The sequence below is a fragment of the Lontra canadensis genome, unplaced genomic scaffold, assembly GCF_010015895.1.
Source record: "Lontra canadensis isolate GAN:19392208 unplaced genomic scaffold, GSC_riverotter_1.0 scaffold263, whole genome shotgun sequence".
NCBI classification, from domain to species: Eukaryota; Metazoa; Chordata; class Mammalia; order Carnivora; family Mustelidae; genus Lontra; species Lontra canadensis.
The window spans coordinates 52,317-70,933 of NW_022631257.1; the positions used below are offsets into that span (position 1 = coordinate 52,317).

At 38.3% G+C, this 18,617-nt stretch overlaps 1 protein-coding gene across 1 annotated transcript in view; it reads left to right on the forward strand.

Moving 5' to 3' along the window:
• Positions 1 to 8,434: 8,434 nt before the first annotated feature.
• The window catches only part of LOC116862574 (cytosolic carboxypeptidase 4-like), a 209,855-nt gene continuing 199,672 nt past the window's right edge, over positions 8,435 to 18,617 (forward strand). The window contains exon 1 of the mRNA XM_032849933.1: positions 8,435 to 8,580. Within this exon, the coding sequence (XP_032705824.1) occupies positions 8,450 to 8,580 (131 nt within the window). The 5' untranslated portion in view covers positions 8,435 to 8,449. The remainder of the gene's footprint in view (positions 8,581 to 18,617) is intronic.

An 18,617-nucleotide genomic window follows, 5' to 3' on the forward strand; every position in this document is an offset into this window, starting at 1 on the left:
TTCCAAAATTATTCTTTGATACTTTCGCTGTTTATTCTTCTAAAATGGAATTAATTTGCTAAGTTTGAAAATCTCCATTGGTGTTTTACTGATATGAGGAGAATTGATACGGCATGGTATTGCTTTCCCAGAATTCAGCATATTGCTTTATTCTTTTAAATTTTCCTTGTTATCTCTTGGTGAGGTCCTGGGATTTATCATATAACCCTTGGGGTATTTATTATTAATTCTATTCCTAGATATCTTATAGTTGTGTGCCTATTTTGAATGGGGTTTTTATTATACTTAATAATTTATTTTGCTGGTTTATAGAAAGAAAATTGATTTCTGGATGTTTAATTTGTAACCTGTCTACTTACTCGATTCTTGCCTTATATCTAATAGATTTTCTGTTTTAGTTTATTCCTTTGGTTTGTTTTAGTACATAATCAGTCTTCAAATAATGATAATGTGATTCCTTCCTTTCTAATATGTATGACTCATTTTTTCTTATCTTATTGAATTGTTTGGAACCTGTCAAAAATGATAAATAACAGTAGTGAGAGCAGGCCATAGTTTTGGTCATAGTTTTAATAAGGACTGTTCATGTCAAGTCTGGCTTGGAATATTGGTTTATCTAAGCATTTGCTATTATTAATGGTAATATAAATACTTGTATAACCTGCAAGGGGCCAAGTGCCAATGTAAATTTGTATATATAAAACTCATTGAATTATCTCCATACCTCCATGAGGTATTATTATTTTCCCCATTATACAGATGGGAAAATTGAGATACTAATAGGTCAAATGACTGCCCCAAGACAATACAGTTAGCACGTGGCAGCTCTGGAATTGGGATGCCAGCAACCTGGGCCTCAGGGCCTGTGTTGACACCCACCCTGCCATGCTGCCTCCTCAGGTCTAGAAAGAGCTCAGATACTAAGACTTGTATTGGAAATGGATGCATCCATCCAGAAGTTCTTGTTTTTCACTCTTCTGGCTTTTGATTTATTTATGTACTAATATTTATGTTAGTAGATTTCCTAGTGATATCGTCACCCTGCCTTTCTTAGAAAAATACTCTCTAGATCATGCTGCATAATTATTTTTATATATTCCTATTTCTGAACACAAACAACATTTTCTTTAATTGGGTTATGTCTGTATGTGGATATATGTATTATCTGTAGGTTTACTTAGGCATATGTAGATATAATTGGCAGATAGCATTATATTAGTTTCAGGTGTATGACACAGTGATTCAACATATGTCCATATTGTGAAATGAGCACAATAAATCTTGGTAGCCTGAATCACCACACATAGTTACAACATTTCTTTTTTTTTCTTGTGAGGGAAACTCTTTAAGATCAACTCTCTTAGTAACTTTCAAATAAACAATACAGTGTATTAACTATGGTTACCATGCTGTGCATTACATTACATGACTTACTTATTACATAACTAGAAGCTTGTGCCTTTTTCCTACCCCCTACCCTTCTATCTCTAACAACCATCAATCTGTTCTCCTGATCTATGACTTCACCTTTTTTTCTTTTTTTAGATTCCACAAATAAGTGAGAAAATACGGTACTTATTTCTCTATGCCTGACTTATTTCACTTGTCATGATGCCCTTCAGGTCCATCCATGTGGTAACAGATGGCAGGATTTCCTTCCTTTTTATAGCTGAGTAATATTCCACAACACACACACACACACACACACACACACACACACACACACACATGCATCTTTATTGTCCATTCATCCACTGATGGACACTTAGGTTGTTTCCATGTGTTGGATGTTGTAAATGTAAATGTAAGTATTTTAAGAGACATTTTGACACTTTATCTATGTGTGGTTTACATTTTTTTAATTGTTAAAAATTTTATTTAATTTTATTTATTTTCAGTGTTCCAAAATTTGTTGTTTATGTACCACACCCAGTGCTCCATGCAGTATGGTTTACATTTAATGCCTTCTCTTCTTTGGGTTTCTCTCCTTGAGGCCATCACACATAAACAACATTCTTGAGGCACAACTTTTCCTCCTAATTCTGTACATGTTGCTTCATTGTCTTTGATATTTATGAGTGTGACTAAATTTCAGGGTTTTTTTTTAAGATTTTATTTATTTATTTGACAGAGGGAGAGAGATCACAAGTAGGCAGAGAAGCAGGCAGAGAGAGAGTGGGAAGCAGGCTCCCCACTGAGCAGAGAGCCCGATGCGGGGCTCAATCCCAGGACCCCAAGATCATGACCTGAGCCGAAGGCAGAGGCTTAACCCACTGAGCCACCCAGATGCCCCAATTTTAGGTTCTTTAATTTTGATTATTTATAGAGTCCCCAATGCTTTTCTTGTTTCTTTTTATTAATTATGTCTCATATATTTGGTGAGCCTATCTGATCTGCAGACTGATTTTTTTAAAATATTGTATTTATTTATTAGAGAGAGAGAGAGCGAGAGCATGAGCAGTGGGGAGGAGCAGAGGGAGAAGAAGTCTCCCCACTGAGCAGGGAGCCTGATTTGGGACTCAATCCCAAGACCTGGAGGTCGTGACGTGTGCCAAAGGCAGATGCTTAACTGACTGAGCCACCTATGTACTCCATTATTTTAAAATACAAAATAGTTCTTCCTTCCTTTTCCTCATCCCCTTTCCCCTCTTTTTTCTTTTTCTTGGCTTCTGTGCTGATTACCCAACTTGTTTGAATCTGAAATTAGAAAGGGAATTAGATCACTTTTCCTAAAGGTGCTCTAAAATTCTTACTCTCATATATATATATATACATATATATATATATATATATATGAATAATATACACACATATATATGTGTATATATATTTCACACACATACACATATATATACACATATATGCCACTCATATATATATAATATATGTATATATATATGTCATTATTTTAACCTATTTTTTTCCTTGAGATACTGGGAAATTTCTTGAGGCTGTCTGCTACATAATGGATTTTATTTTCTGTATTGAACAGTCTGTTAACTCTTTCCATTTGTTCTTTAATTTAAAAATTATATTTTCCATCTCAACATATAGTTACTTCTGAGCTCCTATCACATCTTTAACTGTACTTTTATCAATGCAATCTACTCTCAATCCTTTATGAGACTATAAACAAGAAATGTCTCAAATTTTTCTCATTTCTGGCAGTAAATCTTTTTCATAAAAAAAGATATTTGTTCGGTGTTTCAGAGTGTCATCCTCTTAACTGCAGTATTTGTGCATATGTGTAACATTTTCCCCTCTGTGTGTGCTTTAGAGGGTGTTGAATCATGTCCAATTTTACCAAAAGAGATAGGCTTTGCCAGAAGGTGTTGTAGATCTTTGGATCTATAAGACTGTTGGATCTATAGGATACTAATTCCTCTCCACTTACAACTTGGGTTTAGGGATGGAAACAGAGGCCCCTGCAAACTTTGAGGACCAAGTGAAGAGCACCACATAAAGGCAGGATCTCCAAAGATGAGGACATCTTGCTGAATCAGTGACATCACGGTGTGTGAAGGGAGAACGTGAGGATGCTTGACTGTCTTGGCCATGGCTTTGGGTATAGCAGACAGAAAAGGAAAAGTCCTCATTCATAATTTCTAAACACAAATCCTCTTTTAAGCAGATTAGGGGTCAAAGCTTAAGTGTATGCTGTGGCCCTAAAGGCTTCAAGCTGAGGCTTTAGCTGGTAGTGGCCCCTGATGTGTAGTCCCCAAGTACCTCGTAGAAGGAAACACAAACTCTGGAGCAAAGAGCCTTGAGACCTATCCACAGAGACTTTCTTCAAGTTCAAAAAAATGTGAATTTAGAGTCTCAAAATATCATAAAGTATTTGAGCAGGCAAGCCTACAGTATTGACATTAAACAGGAAGTCAGACAAATGATAGATGCCCACAAAGACCGTATATACAGGACTAATCGGGAAGGAGAATATAAAATAACCATGTTTATAGTGTTCCAGAGACAGTTTTTGAGATGAATGAGTCAAAGAGCAGATTTCGTGAAGCTGGAGAGCAAATTGTTAAAATGGAACATTGATATGAAAAGATACTCCGAATTTATTGTATTGATAGAAATTTAAAAAATATTAAGGTAAAAGTAAGAGATATGGACAACAGAGTAAAAATAAATAAGTTTAATAGGAGTGTTATGCTTGTCTTTGCTTTCTTTCGGGGGAAGGGGAGACAGGCAACACCCAGAGAGACAGTGGCTTAACAGTTTTCCGAAACTGATGAGAGACACCAGTCTGTAGTGTCAATAAATTACACGTAAAAGAAATAAAAGTAAATCTAAATGTAATTCAGGAGTGTACTGTGGAAGGGAAGTCTCCTCCTTTATTAGCATGCTAAACTTTTTTAAAAAGTTTCTGGTATGCGGATGTTCTCTTGATAACATCTCTCCTCCAAATTTCTCTGTTTTATCGGCAAATCACACCAAAAAGGTCTAAAGGGTGTATGTGGTATTGGTGGTGGTCACCTCCATCTTCATTATGAGATGGTCACCAGAAATCACATCATTATGTGCTTTTTACTTTGCTTTTTTCAAACCCACCTGTGGTTAAATCATAAGCGTTTTCCATATTGTTAAATGGCTGTTATAATTATCGCTTTAATGGCTTTATTGTAACTCATCAAATTTATTCCATTATAATTTCCTTAGCCATTTCTTCCTTACTAGATATTTAGTATTTTATTTCCTTCAAATTTTGAGTATTATATATAATTTGACACAGTATATGTATTTTATGCATATAGCTTCACTTTTATTTTGAATCAGTCCCTCAGGAAAAATTTTCAGAAGTGGCATTACCATGTCAGATGTCATTGCATTTTGATATGTGCCAGCTTTTATCATAAGAGTCAGCACTATGTATCATAAATTTGAATATATTTCTACCCATTTGCTGGGTGTAAGAGGCATTTTTATTTAAATAATAAAATAAAATATTTTTTCCATGCTTGGTTATTAATTGCTTTTCTCCTTTTGTTCACCAATTATCAATATATATACTTTTTAAACATGTTTGTGGACCCTGTGTTTATCTTACCAATATGTAATTTTCTTAATTAACACAAATATTCCTCCCATATCTATGGTACTTAAAAATTGTGTGATGGTGAGGGTAGTAGCCAATTATGGAGACAAATGTACATGTGAATCAACTGTCTGGCTCCCCTAACACTCATTTCTAACACTGTTCTCACTTTCCTTTCTCTTTTAAAGTAGTTGAACAAGCAAAAATTCTGATTTCAGCTCCCAGACCATTTTAAAGCTGGAGTTGGCTCTATTACACAGCTCTGGCCAATAAAATATAAGCAAGAGTGTGCTGGTACCTCCATTCTCCATTTTCTCTTTCTCCTTCCTTGAATGATGTGCTGGCTGGAGCTATAGCAGCCTCCTTGCAATTGTGAGAAAACCTGGAGAATGACAGATACGGTAGTCCTGATTTTCTTAGGGCACTGAAATAATGCCATGAACTTTCTACCTGAAAACTTATCATGGAAAATAAAACTCCATTCATGTTAAAGTCACTATAGTCAGTCTTTCTGTTACTGGCTATGGAGAAAAAATCATAATTAACACATATAGGCTGAGAGGAGAGGAGAGTTGGGTCTCTGTTTTAATAAGACTCACTTTTAAAGTAGCCCAAAGCCAGCTTCATTTATGAACGTGTGACTGTAGACCCATGATAACTGATGCAAGCAGATCTCAGGCTTTCTAAATTTTGTCTACCTGTTTTCTGGATCATATCCAGAGATGTGAATGCATCCCTGAAGCAAAAATGAAGTATTTCACTCTTCGTGACATTTGGCAGTGGCAGAACATAATTAAAGACATTCATATACTTGCTACCCAAAAAAGCGAAGTTCCACTTGACAAATAGGATGTGTATCCAAGAGGCGGTACATTCATGCTTCTCCATAGCCATCCATGTAAGGCCATTGCTTATCCATTTCTCCTGTTTTGAAGATAAGCTATATTATAGGCTATTGGCTCCATGCCAGGAATCATGCTCGGTCCTTGCCTTTGAGGATTTCACTTCTAGATTGTGTATGGCGGTAAGAGGAGACTATCCATATCAATAAATTTTTTGGATACTGGGTGAGAGTAAAAAGAGTATATTAAAGAAAGATTCATAATGGAGATCAAAATGGACTAGGTGATTTACTCAAGACCACAAAGCCAGTAAGTGGTACAAGTTCCTTTAATACAGGTCTTCTCAACAAGTCTTTTTTAGAATACCAACCATTGCTTGAAATAAATGGACTGACATTTGGGATATGAAAATATTTTTTGTTATGAAATTGCTATCGTTTTGGCTGTTTTTTATAGAAGCTGACTTATACCATGGTGTTGCCCCTGACCTATCAAGATGGCTCATGCAATGAGATTTGTTTCCACCAAGGACTTGTCCTTCTTTTGACCTGTATGTTCTCTGCTATATGCTGGGGTTACACATATGTATCAGGCATCCTGCCTGCCTTGAGGGGCCAGATTTAGTTCATATTCTCCTTGTTTACTCTTTCTTGCCACCAGCGAGGTGGCTGATTGAGGAGGAGGGCATGGCCTTCGCTTTGTAACTCCCCACTCAGCTGGCCATTCTAGAAGGAAGAACAGCCAGGAAAATAAGGTGTAAGAACAAGGTTGGAACTTTAGCTCATGGAAAGAGACTGAGATGTTTCTCTCTTTAAACAGTGATCTTTTCTACCAACTTAAGAAAACTTGTTAAACATCTGTCTTCCCCTCCCATTTCTGTTGTTTACAGAAGAACAGACTTCCCTTAACTCTGAAGCAGTGTCTCCTTTCTTTAGGAAAACACGTGTCCAAACATGCAGCAAATCAAATTTTCAAACAACTTTGAAATAAGCTGAAATAGACCCACTTTCCTTTATCATTTTACCTAGAAATTCTTTCATGAGGCTGATAAATTCCCAGTTTGGAATTTTGTTTTCCATTGTGATGCTTATGACCAATCTTTTTGGATTTTTACTATCACATCTCTGTTTCCTGTATCACTGCTATTTGGATATGAGAATCTCTTTAAAAATAATATTCAACTATTAATACTTTTTCATTGAAATGAATTGTATTTATAGAGATAGAGAACTCAGGACTACGTTGAATTCTGTCATATTAGATATATTTGCTAGGCATAAGGAAGGAGAAATTGAGCTGATATTGACCAGCATTTTGTAGACCCTGGAATATCACCACATGCCCAAGCGTGTGGAGGGAAGAATTTTGATCTCATTTTTCAGATGAGAAAATTGGAGCTGATAGTGTTCATTAAGTCCAAGATCACACAATCAGAAAATGGTGAAGTCAGGATTCAAACCCAATTCCTATCTCATTTCAAAAACCATGCAGTTTGTACTTCATTATGTAATGGGGTCCTTCCTAGTCTTTGTATAACACTTTGTTGAAGAGTCAACTCATGATTCACTTACTAGTCCCTATCACTGTGTGCTCATGGATAAACTATCAGCTCCATGGGTCTAACTCTCCTTTCCCTGCGTAATGGATGAAATAGCAACACCCACCTCATATAACTTTAATAAGTATTCATTGAATTAAATGCATGTGAATGGGCTCAGAACAGCATGTGGCACCTAGTAAATGCTCAATAAAATTGTTTATTATTGTAGGTTGCTTCATGGGTAATAGCACAGAGTGAATATCATGGCTTTGCTCTCATGTACTATCACAGTACAGATTAAATAAATGCTGGTATTGTCCTTAAGTTTTGGTATTTATATATAAAGGATCTCCCTCATTCTTGTCCACTGGTTGACAGATTTATGAAAAGGAAAGGGCATCTCTTTTTTTTTTTTTTTTAAAGATTTTATTTATTTATTTGATAGAGAGATCACAAGCAGGCAGAGAGGCAGGCAGAGAGAGAGGAGGAAGCAGGCTCCCTGCTGAGCAGAGAGCCCGATGCGGGGCTCGATCCCAGGACTCCGAGATCATGACCTGAGCCGAAGGCAGCGGCTTAACCCACTGAGCCACCCAGGCGCCCCTGAAAGGGCATCTCTTAATACAGTCATTTACAATCTTTTGTTTCAACAGTGGAACCCTTTTAAAAAATACAGGTGGAAGCACTGTTGTTTTGATTAAAGAGGGGGAAGTGACTCCTGGAACCCCATATACCTCTCTGGACCCCTGCCAGTGTATTATTGTCCTTGGGTGGGGGAGGTTCCTTCTGGGAAACCCTGGATGACACATAATGCAGACTGAGAACTACCAATCCAGAAAGCACCCAGCAAAGCCCATTAGAGAGGGGCTGATAAATGCTATTAATTCTCAATTTCCATGATAGTCATGTGTCCAGGAGTTCTCCCTCTCTATTCCAAATTGTCTTCACTCCATTCCCATTATATAGTCTCTTCTGATGGTTTTATTTACCTGACAGGGTCTCCAGTTTGGCACCAGTGAGCTGGAGGAGATGGGAGCCATGTTCTGCTTGAGTTTACTCATCTTGGAACTCAAGTCCGTAAGCTGCAGCCGTCAGCTCCTGACCCGGGCCTCGACTCTCCTGAATGCGGTTGAAGAAGCCCTGGACCACCACCTCCAACGGTAAGTCGCTCACAGAGGTGGGAGGGAGGTTTGGACCTTGGTGTTCCGATTGGAGCCCATCTTGGAGATGACAGCCAAGTGGTCCTACAGGTCTTTGACGAGGAGACCATATGGAGGAGCCGCCAACTGAAGGTAAGGACAATGGTGGTCTACTGGAGCCAGACCCGGGGCATCCTCACTTCTTGCTGAACACAGGGAGGATGGTGCCTACTTATACACATAAAAGCATATATAAAGCTACGTGTATCTATAAACATGCATTATTCATACATTTTGCTTATGGTAGAGAAGATGCAGCTTAGCGAACACACACACATCGACCTATGCGTCTCTTGCCAGTAGTGTGTTTGTATATATACAGGCATCATTTCGGAGCCATTACTCAGCAAAAAAAGACAATCTCGTGGCCAACATCTAGGAACTTGGGGACAAGAAATATTTGACTCTCCCTGTTCTTAAAAAGCACTGTTCCTTCTTAGATCATGAGAAGAACCACCTGACGGTGATTTATATATTGGCCTGGAGACCGTGACTCAGGGCCACCGCAGGGGAATGAGGGATCTCCAATAACTGTGAGGATCATTCATGGTGTTGAGTCAAGAGAGGGAGAACCATTATCCAAATGAGCTCTTTCGATGCCCTTTACTATAGACAGATATTTTAGAATTGATCAAAACAGAAGCAGGGGGCAAAAAAGAAAGATAGAATGGCCGTGTGGGAGAAGAGAGGACCAAGAAAAGAGGAGTCAAAGAAGACTAAGTCATTGGCCATGCTTTGAGGCAGGGAATGGATGGGGCCTTGAGCTGCTGGGGGAGGAAATGGCTGCTGGTAAACCAGGAAGCATCTCCTCATGCCCTTCCGGTCCAAAGGCAGAGAGCAAGCCATTGATACTGGGGCTGTTTTATTTCTAGCATATTTTCATTAATCTTCTTCCTGCCTGTGTGAGGCTGTGGTTCCAGCATGATTTCTCACCAAATGGCCAGTCAAGCCTGGAAAGATCAACAGCGTAAATTAATTTTGCTTTGGAAGGTCCTGGTTTCTCTGAGACTTAATTACCTAAATGCAGTAATTAACTTGCTCATCACACTGTACTGTAGATCACAGTCCATGGAGACCTAAGTAAATCTGGACCTCTTTCCTCCCTCAAGACAATGGCCCTGATTTCTTTTGTTTTGACATCATCCCGACTGCTGTCCGCCCCTGCTCCTTTCAGTCCCGCTCAGCACCCCCAGGCGTGGCACGTTGGGCATCACAGTGGCGGGTCAACGTCTTCCCTCTGACAGCAAGTGCTTCCACCTGCCAGGATACATATTTCAACTTGTCTTTTCATCTTTTTCCTTTGCTAAGCTATGTTGGGTGCAGGCATGCCTGAATTTTCTTTCTTTCTCCGCCCCCCCCCACCTTCTTCTCTGCGGCTCATTGAGGGAAGATTGAGCAGACCTGGCATTGCTTGCTTTCCCTGAATTGATTGCGCCCGTCTGTTTGATCCAGTGCAGTGAGGATTAGTTACCTGCAAACTGGAACAAGAGGAAATCTGTCAAACAAGTGCCTCTTCTAATTCAAGTCTAAAGAATTTGGTGTTGAGCTTCAAATACAATGGCTGCTGTGTGGGTTGTCATAAGAAGATGGTATTTCCCGCTTCTCCCTGCCACCCCACCCTCCTGTTAATGTTTCAGTCGCAAGCAGCGCATGCTTCCTGAAGCTTGAAATCCTCCATGACCTCTGGCCCTCCTTAGGCTGGCGCAGCTTCTTAAGGGCAGGATACCTACATGCAGGATGTGATTCATGTGTGTGTTTTATTTATTTTATTATTTTATTTTTTTCATGTGTGTGTTTTAATTAGATTTGAATTCAGCTTAAGAGGCACTGAGTTTGGGTGCCGACGGCTGGATGGAATTTGCCCATTTCACCCAAATGTGTGTCTCTCAATCCGTCTTTCTGTTCATCCAGGCAGTTGATCAAAATAGATGTGGTTCCTGCCCAAAGGACCCAAAACTACCTGAGAGGAAAATCACCTTGAACCTATCTTGACCCAGTAAATATTCTAGCCAATAAGCGTATATCCATTAAAGGATGGCGGAGGGGAACTTAAATCTGTTGGTTTGCAATCAACAGCAGGCTGTTTGAGTACCCTTTGATTAGTTTCTGATGAATAGGGCTCCATCACAAGGTATAATAATCAGGACAGCCAAGCAAATCCTAGGGATTCAGTTAGCAACAGGGCTCTCCCTCTAATATGAAGGGTGTGACTAATGTTTATCAACACTGCACTCCGTATGGTTTCAAGAGGAGAGGTCTGCCACCCCCCTCCCCACCTGACCTTTCCCTGGGCATGCTCTGCAGGACAGGCTTGCAGACTTCAGGAGGATTCTTTTTGAGTTGCACAGAAGGAAATACTAGGGAAGGTAAAGGGCAGGTTTTTACCTAAAACTCTTTTTTTTTTTTTGAGATTTTTTAAAAAATTTATTTATTTGACAGAGAGAGAGAGAGATTACAAGTAGGCAGAGAGCCAGGCAGAGAGAGAGGGAGAAGCAGGCTCCCCGCTGAGCAGAGAGCCCGATGTGGGGCTCGATCCCAAGACCCTGGGATCATGACCCGAGCCGAAGGCAGAGGCTTTAACCCACTGAGCCACCCAGGTGCCCCACAAGGGCAAAACTATTTTTAAATAAAAATCAAGTATCTTTTAGGGCCACCTGAGTGGCTCAGTGGGTTAAAGCCTCTGCCTTCGGCTCGGGTCATGATTTCAGGGTCCTGGGATCGAGCCCCGCATCGGGCTCTCTGCTCAGTGGGGAGCCTGCATCCCTCTCTCTCTCTCTGCCTGCCTCTCTGCCTACTTGTGATCTCTGTCTGTCAAATAAATAAATAAATAAAATCTTTAAAAAAAAAAGTTTTGCCCTTCTGAATCACATGATATTTTGAATTATATGAAATTAATACATTAAATTTAAATTATATTAACTTACCTTTTGGAGAGCACACACAAAAACACCATATCCCTGTCTTTAACCACCCTGCCTTTGATAGAGAACCATTGTCAACATTTTGGTGAAATTAGATTTTTTTTTCATCTATGAATAAACAAATATGTGATACCTTTAATGTCTAGGTATGAAAGTTCCCTTTTCTGTAACTTTATAGACACTGTTTTATCCTTTTTAAAATAGATTTTATTTCTAAGAGCTGTTTTAGCTTCACAGTAAAATTGGGAGGAAAGTATGGATGTCCCATGTATATTTTGCCCCAAACATACACAGCCTCTCTATTATCAACATCCCCCACTGGAATGGAGGCATTTGTGACAGTTGATGTAGTGACATTGACACATCATTATCATCCAAAGTCCATAGTTTACCTTAGGGTTCACTCTTGCTGTTGTATATTCTGTGGGTTTGGACAAGTGTATAATGACATGTGTTATCATTATAGTTTCATACAGCGTAAGTTTCAATGCTCTAAAAATCCTCTGTCCCCTGCCTATTCAACCCTCCCTCCCCACGAACCCCTTGCAGCCGCTGATCTTTTTACTGTGCCCATAGTTTTACCTTTTCCAGAAAGTCATATAATTGAAACCATATAGTATGCAGGCTTTTCAGATTGGCCTTTTTCTCATAGAAATATGCATTCATGTTTCCTCCATGTCTTTTCGTGACTCGATAGCTCATTTAGAGTTAGCACTGAAAAATATTCCATTGGCTGGATGATTCACAGTTTCTTTATCCTTTTGGCCATTGAAGGACATCTTGGCTCCCTCTAAGTTTTGGCAATTATGAATAAAGCTGCTATAAACATCCGTGTACAGGTTTTGTGTGGACAGAAGTTTTCAGCTCCTTTGGGTAAACACCAAAGAGTGTGATTGCTGGATCGTATGGTAAAAGCATGTTTCATTTTGTAAGAAATCACCAAACTGTCTTCCAGAGTGGCTGCACTGTTTTGCATTTCCAGCAGCCATGAGTGAGAGTTCATACTGCTCCACATCCTCACCAACATTTGTCTTTGTCCGTGTTCTGGATTTTGGCCATTCTTACAGGTGTCTAATGGCATCATTTCAATTTGCATTTTTCTGATGGCATGCCCTGTGGAACGTCTTTTCATATGCTTATTTACCAGATGTATGTCTATCTTCTTTAGTGAGGAGTCTTTAAGGTCATTGGCCCATTTTTTAATCAGGTTGTTTCCTTATTGTTGAATTTTAAGAGCTCTTTGTATATTTTGGGTAACAGTCCTTTCTCAGATGTGTCTTTTGCAAATATTTTCTCCCAGTCTATGGCTTGTCTTCTCCTTCTCTTCACAGTATCTTTCCCAGAGCAGAAATCTTTCATTTTAATGAAGTCAAGCTCATCAGATACTCCTTTCATTTATCCTGCCTTTATTTGGTGTTATATCTGAAGAGTCGTCGCCAAACCCAAGCTCAACTGGATTTTCTCTATCATGTCTTCTAGACACACCCATTGCTTTTGCATTACAGTCTTTGCCATTTTTAGGTGAAAAGAGGATGTGGTTTTAATTTAAAGTGTTACCTTTTCTGATATAGATAAAATGTTTCTGTATCATTTCTTTTTTAAAATAAATTTCCTGGGTATGTCTTTTGGTTTTTATTCCTTTCAGCATCATGTTTTTTCCTTTCTTAAATTTATATTTAAATTTAATTGAAATTTCTGTGTTAAAGATGTTCAACACCTCTTTATCATGGATATTGCAAATACTTTTCCTATTTACCTTTTACATTTTTTTTAATGTAGTTTATTGACTTTGGATGTTTTTGTTTTTACATGGACAGGTGTACCAGTTTTTTTCTTTGTCTCTTTTAGCTTTAACAGCATACCTACTTCAGTTGAATAACAAATAATTCATAACTCAACTAATTATCCAAATAATTCATTGTAAAATTGTGTCAATTGATATTATTATACTGAGGTAGATGCTTTTATAATGAGTCTATTTACATATCATAATTTCTTTTCCAGTTACAATTAAATAATTCTGTATTTCTAAATTATTCACCATTTGCCTTAGTAATTACTAAATAATCCATCATTAATTAGTAATGTCAGTCTCTTTACAGTATCTACATGTGAATGTACCTAGGTATATTTTTTGATGTTCTGTTCTCTTCAGTTTTTAATACTGTAGCTGTACAACTTAAATATGTAATGTTACAAGCACCACCTCATTAATATTTGTTTTAAAAGTGTGCTTTGCTATTTTACCTGCCTTGTTTATTTTTTTTTCACTGATGAGCCCTATAATGAGTTGTTAACTGCCAAGAATGAAACCACTGGGATTTTAACTCAAACTACATTAAAATTATAGATTTTTTGGTCGGTTGACTGTTTGCCCATATTGCTTTTTCAAAATCTGAAATTTTGTCCCACTTATTTAGCTCTTCTTCAGTGTTCATAAAGGAAGTATTGTAGGGGTTCCTTTTGTACCCTTTTGTGCAATTCTTAGATATATCATCAAAAGCTTTTAATCTTCATATTTTAAATTTTCTCATTACTCTTAAAAGTCTTTTCTCCATATTTTTCTAAATGGCTGTCATCATGATATAGGAAAATTCTGATTTTATATATATATATATATATATATATATATATTTATAATTTCATTGAACTCCGTAGTTATACCTAAAAGTGTTCCATGGATTTTTCTGGTTTTTTTTTTTAGAGAGGTTGTCATGCCATTTATAAATTTTGATAATTAGCTTTACTCATTTTTGTGTTTTTTTAAGATTTTATTTATTTATTTGACAGAGAGAGAGAGTACAAGAAGGAGGAGCTGCAGAGGGAGAGGGGGAAGCAGGCTCCCCGCTGAGCAGGGAGCCCAATGTGGGGCTTGATCCCAAGACCCTGAGACCATGACCTGACCTGAAGGCAGACGCTTAACCCACTGAGCCACCCAGGCAGGCCTATAGCTTTACTCAGTTTTTATTCTCTTTTATAGTATTGGCTAGAGTTTGAGAACATTATTTAAGGCTGGTTCTATTCAGATCCTATATTCTATTCAGATCCTTGCTGTGAACCTAACTTCAAAATGGGAATGACTCTAAGCATTTGAACATTAAGTAAAATGTTTGTTTTTGTTTTTTAATTTACTTGAGACAGAGAGAGAGCATTAGAGAACAGGAGGTGGTGGGGAGGCAGATGGAGAGGGAGAAGCAGATGCCCCATTGAGCAGGGAGCCCAGTGTGGAGCTGGATCCCAGGACCCTGAGATCATGACCGGAGCCCATGCTAACTGACTGATCCACCTGGGCACCCCCATCTGTTGTTTTGATATTAATGTCTGATGTCTTCTTTGTAAATTAGCTTTTTAGCATATTAATTTTAAAAAGCAGGATTGGATGATGAATTTTGTCCATTTTTTGGTATCTAGAAAAATGATTATTACTTTGAATTAATAAAGTCTTAAATTATGTTAGTAGAGTCTCTAATACTCATCCATCCTTGAAAATCTAAGATACCATTTTATCATAGATATTGGGATTATTTACTGTGAATTGAGGAAGTTTGTGCCTGTGTTTGTGAATGAGTAAAATCTGTGTTTAGTGTGTATTATTCTATGATGTGGAACACTTTCCATTTCCTAGGATTTATCCTTGAACATACACATCTTGAACATACACAGATTGCCTATAAAACCGTTTGTTTCCCATTTGTTTGAAACAAAGATATTATTTTTCTACTTCTCTTTTCCCATATAAGGAGTATCTGTGACATTTAGATTGCCTTATAGTCAAGTCAAATCACTTTAAAATTCAGTTTTGTTTAATTACTTGCATTGCTCTTTTCTATCCATTCCATACAATCGTGTCCCCATTATTTTTTCTGGGTTGATTCATGTTACATTTTTTGCTAGAGCATACCTTAAAAAAAACAACAAAAAAATTTTTTTAATGAATTTTTTTTTGGTAAAGTAAATCAAAGGTATATTCTCCTTTTTTATAAAAAGATTTTATTTATTTATTTGAAAAAGAGAGAATGAAGAGAGAGAGAGAGAGCACATGAGAGCGGTGAGGGTTAGAAGGAAAAGCAGACTCCCTGCTGGGCAGGGAGCCTGATATGGGACTCGATCCTGGGACTCCAGGATTATGACCTGAGCTGAAGGGAGTTGCTTAACCAACTGAGCCATGCAGACGCCCTCAAAGTTATATTCTTGTCACATTCATATACATGTGATTCTTTCTTCCCCTTACACAGGAATTCCACTGAGCCTCCCTGGAGAGTTCATTCACTGTAACAGTGTGGACATACTCTGCTGTTTAATCCTGCCACTCTCAGCCTGGTTGGGCACCCTCAGCACACACCCTGATTTTGTTGCCTTGATAGTTGTCCTGGTTTTTCTTGTTCATTAACGTCAACATTCTTATTCTACTACATCAAAAATATTTCTTCTTTGGCATTTAGGTACTTCTGGTTGATTTCAATTCGAACCTTTCTTCCCCTCTGACATGGCTTTCAATTACCAGAAAGCAGTGATTCCATCCCATGTCTTCATCTTTGTTTCTCTGGAGTGTTTGGTATCTGCTTCCCAACCTCTGCCTCTGTCTCTTCTTTCCCCTTCATCACTTTTCTTCTTCAGTCCCATTCACCAAGTTCTGGAGGCTGTTTGTCCTCACAGAGTCTCTCCTCTTTGCTAACAATATGTTTTGATTTCTGTTACTTTACATTGAGATTTGTTGCTCCTGTTTCATTATTTCTCATCAGCATCTCTTTTACTCCTTTTGTGATATGGCCTGTTCTTGTTCCATTTCAATCTGTACTTTTTTCATATAATGTTTCATAAATGCCATTTAAAAAAAAAATTCCTGATACCTTCCCAGGAACTACGTCAGACTGGCTTCCGTTTCTGGTGGCCGGTCATTCCTCAAAGCATGCATCTCTCTGTTGCTTGATGGAGGCATCCATCTCTTTGTACGTCGCACATTTCACCTTCCGGATTGTTCTGATTCGTCCCTCCTCTTCTTTCAGCTTCTATTTCCTCATTTCTTGTTTACTCATCTTTAAATCATGAGAGCTCTGTCAAGACTCACAATTGCATGATAATCCAGGCTTTGGATGTTCTTTGAACTCTGGTGCAGACTCACCGAATGCAGATCGTCCCCCTATGTGAAGTGACTTGATTTAGATGGTGCTTTTTCTTTGAGACTTTGTGGTACTTTGGCTTTTATCTGAGAGTATAGATTTTAGGATGATTGCATTGGGGAAGTTAAGGAGGAAGGAAGAGTTCTACGCATCTCTGGACACGCTCTGACTTTCTCAGGATGACCACTTAATATTTTCTGAGAGAATATGTGAATTAATTGAGATTTACTACTATCAATGAACTAGTATTAGAAGTGAGTTCATATTTTAGATTCCTTTTGGAGGAAATTAATGACAGTTGTGATGGCAATGATGTACTCTCTGAAGTCATTTGCCGTATCATCTCATTGAAGCATTTCAATAACCCTACAAAGTAGGCATTATTATGTCCATGTACTGATAAACCCATCGTGACTTAGAAAGACCCTGAGGCTTGCCTAAAATAGCAGAGTTGGTAAGTTGTAGAGTTGAACCGGGCCAAAGAATCAGTGCCCTTAATCACAAAGACATCCTGTCTTCCGATAGATAGTAATAGTGAACACATAAGAAACATTTACTCTTTTCACTACCGGACTGTGCATTTTGCATGCATCACTCTTTCCTTGTTTTATCTTTTAAACTGGGGGTTGGCAGACTTTTTCTGGAAAGAGACAGAAGACATTTTAAGTTTTGTGGACCATATGGTCTCTTTGCGACTGCTCAGCTCTGCTGTGTTAGCGTGGAAGTAGCCATAGACAGTATGTAAATATATGGACATGGCTATATTTCACGAAAATGTTATTTACAAAAATAAGCAATGGACTGGATTTGTCCGACTAAGCTGTAGTACGGCAACTCTTGCTTTCAACACTACTTTGAGGTGTGTACGATTATTATCTGCCCTGTGTAGATGAAGAAACTGGAACTCGGAGAAGCCATGTGACTTGCCTTTCCCCGAAGCTGGTAAAAAGATTAGGGGTAGAACCAGTTAGTATGGCTAGGCATCCTTGATGCTTAATGACTACAAATACTAAGCCTTACCGGCCTTTAGGATGGTCAGAGAATGGCACCTATCTCATCTCTCCTGAGTTCCAAATCAAATAAGAAACAGGATACAGGAGCTGATCAGATTGAAATAAAACATAACTGCTTTATTACTGGTAATGAGTTAATGAGCATGTCCCCACCAGGATTGAACTTCCTCACCCCAAACTATAGGGTTAGAGTCTGTCTTGCTAAGCTGATCATGCATGGGAGCAGTGGGTGTGTCCTGAGTCAGGTCCTACAGGAAGAGAAGGAACACTGAGGCCACAGGGTCCTCAAGTTCACTCAGCATCTCCCCCCAAACCACCAGTTCCATGTTATTCTTCCTTCCTTAGAGAGAATGAATGGGGACAGAAAGTAGAGTACGAATGTCTCTGGGCCAAAATGGGAACTCTAGAAATGGGCAGAATCCCTCCCCAAAAGGTACCATTATATCAAAACAATCATAGAGGCTCAGTGTTTTATACTCTATTTCCATCAATTCCCATTCTTATTGCCTTGAAATTCTGATAATATCATTCTTCCTTTGTCTTCTGTCACCCTTACTACATTCAGATTATTTTTAAAAAATAGCCCGTGATATCAAAATAGGAGAATATTTTTAGTTTCATTCTATAGTTGTAGGCAAAGAAATGCCCAGTGATTACAAGAAGGGAAATGCCGGAATGGGACCTAGGCTGGGGGTCTCTTGAGACCGAATATCACATGTTCCTTTAAAACAGTAAATGGTTCCCTAATGGGTCAAAATAAATGATCTAACCAGGAAGAAATGCTAATCTTAGCTTGGAAAAATAGCAACAGAAAACCCAATTCCATTTGTAAAGAAAGGCAAAGTCAAGTATTTTTGTTATTTAAAATAATCTGTTAAGTAAAAAAATTAAAATACAAATGTTAGTGTGTCTATGAGGAAGGAGATTTAATAATATCATACAGC